This window comes from Carlito syrichta, unplaced genomic scaffold (assembly GCF_000164805.1).
Source record: "Carlito syrichta isolate Samal-C Ts95f unplaced genomic scaffold, Tarsius_syrichta-2.0.1 Scaffold130637, whole genome shotgun sequence".
In the NCBI taxonomy this organism is placed as follows: domain Eukaryota; kingdom Metazoa; phylum Chordata; class Mammalia; order Primates; family Tarsiidae; genus Carlito; species Carlito syrichta.
Genome location: NW_007074733.1, coordinates 16,478 through 22,048, shown reverse-complemented (window position 1 = coordinate 22,048; position 5,571 = coordinate 16,478). Strand labels below are relative to the sequence as shown.

General features: G+C 54.8%; 1 protein-coding gene across 1 annotated transcript in view; it reads right to left on the bottom strand.

Moving 5' to 3' along the window:
* Positions 1-5,571, bottom strand: part of MICALL1 (MICAL like 1) — a 28,226-nt gene that overhangs the window by 11,658 nt on the left and 10,997 nt on the right. Inside the window, exons 6-8 of the mRNA XM_008049166.1 lie at positions 3,079-3,530; positions 1,766-1,823; positions 522-898 (exon numbers count right to left, since the gene is read on the bottom strand). Of these exons, the coding sequence (XP_008047357.1) occupies positions 522-898; positions 1,766-1,823; positions 3,079-3,530 (887 nt within the window). The remainder of the gene's footprint in view (positions 1-521; positions 899-1,765; positions 1,824-3,078; positions 3,531-5,571) is intronic.

Here is a 5,571-nt window from a genome sequence, read left to right as displayed (position 1 = left end):
GCAGATCAAGGCTGCGGTGGCCGGGAGCGGCCACTGCACTCCAGTCTGGGCAACAGAGTGAGACTCCAACTCAAAAAAAAATTTTTTTTAATAAATAAATAAAATAAAATAAAAAAGAGGACAGCAATTGGGCACAGTGGCTTTCGTCTGTAATCCCAGACTTTGGGAATCTGAGGCAGGAGGACTGCTTGAGCTCAGGAGTTCAAGACCAGCCTGGGTAATATAGTGAGACCTCGTCTCTACAAAATCAAAAAATTAGCTGGCCACGGGTGCACGTGCCTGTAGTCCCAGCTACTCAGGAGGCTGAGTAGGGAGGATCACCTGAGCCCAGGAGGTCGAGGCTATGGTGAGCCGTGATGGTGTCACTGCCCTCCAGCCTGGGTGACAGAGTGAGACCCAGACTCAAAAAAGAGAGAGAGGTCTCCTGGAGATGCTCCACCACACCTGCCCCAGCCCTGGGCCAACCCAGTGCCCCACACCAGAGTTCTAACTGTCAGGAGAGCTCCAAGAAAGGCACTCACCAAGTGGGGAGGCACTGGGTGCGCGGGGGGCAGGACGCTTCTTTGTCTTGGGACTGCTGGTGGGGGTGATGCCATACCAGGGGTGCAGGGACTTGGGTGTGGACTCCGGGTGGACCAGGGCAGGGCTGGTGGCCAGGCTGGGTACGGCCGTGGACGACTCCTCCTCCTCCTCCTCCTCAAAGGGGTTATAGGGCTTGGGCTCCAGGCCAGCTGCCGGACTGCATGGGGCCCCCTCCTCCACACCTCTGTCTTCCACCCGCTCGCTGTCCCGGCGTGGTGGCCCGGGGCTGCTGCTTGGGGGCAGTGGGGCTGGCTTCTTCTTTGGCTCTGCTTGCACCAGAGAGATCCATGGGGGGTCCTTCCTGGGGGCTGGTGTTCTGGAGGTAGGCAGGAGGAAGCAGAAACCATTAGCAGAGGCAAAGGGTCAGCTTCCTTCTCTGTGGACAGGTTTGAGATCATTTCTAAGGGGGTAGATGAGAAACTGCCCCTTCCCTTCTCCCACCCCCAGTCCCGGGGGGCCAGACTGAAATGAACTGTTACAGTCAGATCCCAACTGGGACCCCAGAGAAGGTGAACCTTCAAGTCACACAGCCCAGAAAAGAACCAACAAGGGGCTATGCCATTTATCAGCCATGTGATCTGGGAAAGTTGCCTGACCTCTTTATGTGTCAGTCTCCCCATATGATAAGTGGGGACAATAATCCCTGCCTCACAGGTGCTGGTGTGAGGATGCAGTGAGCTACCACATCCAGCACTGAGTGGAGCACCTGAACAACTAGCACAGCCAGTTTCCCTCGCTCCCTATAGACTGACCATGACGGGGAAGCACAGCTTCCAAAGAACAGATGGAGATAGATGTCCCCCCTGGGCAGAGGACTGAGAGCCAGGCATGACAGCTGAGCTTTTCCAGGTTTTTCTACACTGCCGCTTAGCCTCACCACAACCCTATGAGCAAGCCTGGGTCTCCCATGTTACAGAGGAAACGGCGGTGGAGGCAGCTGTCTCCACTGCACACAAAAGCAGGGACCAGGGAAGCAGGTCAGACGGGGGCAGCAGGAATTCCAGGATAAGCCACGGGGGAAAGGGACATGGGCACAGCTCTCCTTCCCTGCCCAGAGATGAGACTTATTCCTGAGCCCGACCCCACACATCTACAGGAAGTCTCACTCCCCACCCAGCCCCAGGTACCCCTATTCCCATCACCAGGACTCCAAAGGAGGAAAGCCTCTCAAGGACCGACGTACCCCTCAGACAGCTTGGGTGTCCCCCTTGGCTTAGGGACAGGCGGTTCATGAAGTCTTCCTAGATGGGAAAGGAGAGTGAGCCAGGCCTTCATGGGCAGAAGAGAGGGGCACCCAGAGAGTCAGCTAGAGTGCCTGCCTCACCAAGGAGTACCCCTCCTTCCTACCTGTCGGGCCAGGGCAACCTCACCTGTACCCTCACACCTCCCCAGCCCAGCCTCATGGAGATTAGATAAGCACCAAAGGCAACTGAGAATGGTCAGGGGTCAAGGTCAGGCCACCTGAGATCCCATTTGCAATTCATCTGAGAAGAGGGAACCCAAGTCCCCTCAGACATTTTCGTAGTGTGGGCAAAAACATCATCACCATTCAGCCCAGGTATCGCCTCCTCCCAGAAGCCTCCTGACTCCCTGGTGTCCTCTGTGAATCCCACAACAGTCCCCACTTCCTTCCCTCCATCTAAACAAGTCTTCTACCTCCTGCGGAAAGTCCTGTGTCAGTGCCTGTCTCCCCTCAACACTGGGAGCAACTTGAAGACACAAACAGGTCTGAACAGGATCCGTGTCCCCAGTGGCCAGCTCAGGGCTGGGCTCAGAGCCAGCCTCCACAGTGCCAAACAGAACTGAACAAATAGAACGTTCTGGTGCAAGTCCCAGAGTGGCTCTGAGAATCTCCTCCCACCAGGCCTCCACACCTCAGGTTTCAAGGAGCCTCATTTTGAGCTCATGGAAGCCAAGGTCATTTGGGAGGGTTCTGCCCATGAGATGGGCAGGGAGAATGGGTCCACAGAGAGGGGCGGGGATCTCCACCGCAGTTCAGACTAGCTCAAGGGCCTGCCCGCTCCCCCACCCCCAGCCGCCTTCCAGCTTCCAAGCTCTCCCCTGGCAGACAGGACAAGTATGCAGGCTGGGTGTGGAGGTCACCTGGAGTGTGCCTGTGGATGGGCCAGGACACACAGCAAGGACAACAACGGGCAGAATCTCAGAGACGCTGGGGATACACAGGCAAAGGTGGATGTACATTCACTATGAACCCTGAAACTGATGCCCACAAGACAGACACAAAAGAACACACAGAGCAGGCAGCTCAGGGCGGGGATCTGTGTGTGCTTTGTTTGTGCTGTGCCAGCTCCGAGAACAAAGCATGGCACAGAGTGGCACTCAGTAGCTCGGTGTCTGCTGCAGGAGTCCGTAACCTCAGAAACACAGGTAGCCTCAGCACATCAAAGTACAGAGAGGCGCGGAGGAGGCCTACAAACCCCCAGATGTACAGACACACTCACCCCACGTGCCCCACCCCAGCCAGGTTGCGCTCACCATTCACCAGCCCGCTGCCACCAGCCTGCTCCACCAAGTTCTCCTGCTGTAGACTGGAGCGGGGCCGGGGTGTGGGGGGCGTCGGGGCTGTGCTCTCAGAGGCCTTCCTGGGGGCAGGTGTGGGGCGTCCAGCTGGCGGGCTGGCCAGCTCCTGTGGTTTCCCGAGAACCAGGGGTTTGGTGGGGATCTGGGGCCGGGCCTCAGGGCTGGCCTTGGGTCCATCCGCCTCAGCCCCTACAGGTGCACTAGAGCTGGGACCACCTCCAGGGACTTCCTCAGCTTCTGCAAGTTGTTGCTGGTGCTGCTGCTTTAGCTGGAGGTGGGGCCCGGACCTAGTCCCCGATCGCACCCCTGGGCCCAGCCTGGCACAGTGCTCTGCACACACAAAGGTGCCCTCCTCAGGCCCACTCCTGTAAGCCCCGGGGACCAGGGTGCTAGAGCACCGCCGACACCTACAGAAGACAAGACAGGGGTTCACTTAGCCAGGCAGGCCAGCTTAGGCACCCGCTACCTCTCCACCAGTGGCCAAGGCTATTCCCTGCCTCACCACCTCCCAACTGCCAGCCCCCATCCTGACTCAATACCCTGGACTTCCTAGAGGAAAAAGAAAACAGTAACTGTCAGTAACAATAGGATCATAAAAATCACATGAAATCAGCAACAGAAATTGTGAAACATGCCTTCAGTTTATATTGCAAGAGGAAAGAAACAAAAGTTCCCCCCAGAGGTACTAGCCAGTGGGTGGGCTGCCACCCTCTAGTGGGCCAGGAAGTCAATTTAGTGGTTTTCACCAACCAGGTTTGGGTTTTTTGTTGTTGTTGCTTTGGTTTGCTTTTGAGTTAAGGTCTCATTCCGGACATGATCACCATTCACTGCAGCCTCAAATTCCTGGGCTCAAGTGATCTTCCCTCCTCAGCCTGCCAAGTGGCTGGGACTATAGGTGTGCACCACCATGCCCGGCTAATTTTTGGGGGGTTTTTTGTTGTTGGGTTTTTTTTTTGTTTGTTTTTTTTGAGTTGGAGTCTCACTCTGTTGCTCAGACTAGAGTGCAGTGGCATGCTCCCGGCCACTGCAGCCTCGACCTACTGGGCTCCGGCGATCCTTCCGCCTCAACCTTCCGAGTAGCTGGAATTACAGGCACACACTACCACGCCTGGCTGATTTTTTATTTATTGTAGAGATGAGGTCTCGCCAAGTTGCCCAGGCAGGTCTTGAACCTGCGGGCTCAGGCAATCCACTCACCTCAGCCTCCCAAAGCGCGGGATTACAGGCTGAGCCACCAAACCCGGCTTTGTTTGTTTTTGGTTTTTTTTTTTCTTTTTCTTTTTTCTTTTTTTTTTAAGTTGGAGTTTCACTCCATCGCCCAGACTGGAGTGCAGTGGCCGCTCCCAGTCACCGCAGCCTCGACCCACTGGGTTCCAGCGATCCTTCCACCTCAGCCTTCCGAGTAGCTGGAATTACAGGCGCGCGCTACCACGCCCGGCTGATTTTTGATTTATTGTAGAGATGAGGTCTCACTGCCCAGGCGGGTCTCAAACCCGCGGGCTCAGGCAATCCACTCACCTCAGCCTCCCAAAGACGCGGGATTACACGCTGAGCCACCAAGCCCGGCTTTGTTTGTTTTTTATAGAGATGAGGTCTCGCTATGTTGCCTAGGTTGGTCTCGAACCCCTGGGCTCAAGCAATCCTCCCACTTCAACCTCTCTGCTGGGATTATAGATACGAACCAATGCACCTGGCCAGTTTTCTTTTAATGAAATAGAATGAAATATATCAGAGTGTGTTATAAGGACAAATATTGCTTTGTGACACTCTTATTCCAACTGTGCATCTACTTACACAGTTTTACTTCAGGAAAATATTTATATCTAGTCACAGTGTCAAATGCATTCTTTTTTTTACTGGGAGCCACTGCCTGGTGGCCAGATGTGACTGTATCGGTGTAAACTGTTCCCCCCTTGAGACTTTTTCTCCACGAAACCTCAATTCTGCAATCAGGTTCCTGGGGTTTCAGACCCAGTTGTCCCTTTTTTGTAACATATAAAACGTTTCATAAATTTTCTAAGTTTTTGTGTTTTCCTTGCCTCTTATACCACTCTCTTAAAACCTGGCTTCCTGGCGGGCACGATGGCTCAGCCTGTAATCCCAGCACTTTGGGAGGCCGAGGCGAGAGAACTGCCTGAACCTGGGGGTTCAAGACCAACCTGGGCAACTTGGTGAAACCTTGTCTCTACAATAAATCACAAAAATTAGCTGGGAGTGGTGGCGTGTGTCTATAGTTCCAGCTACCTGGAAGGCTGAGGCAGAAGGATCGCCTAAGCCCAGCAGATCAAGGCTGTGGCGGCCCTGAGCATGCCACTCACTGCATTCCAGCCTGGGCAACAGAGTAAGACTCCAACTCAAAAAAACAACAACAGCCAGGCTCGGTGGCTCAGCCTGTAATCCCGCGTCTTTGGGAGGCTGAGGTGAGTGGATTGCCTGAGCCCACGGGTT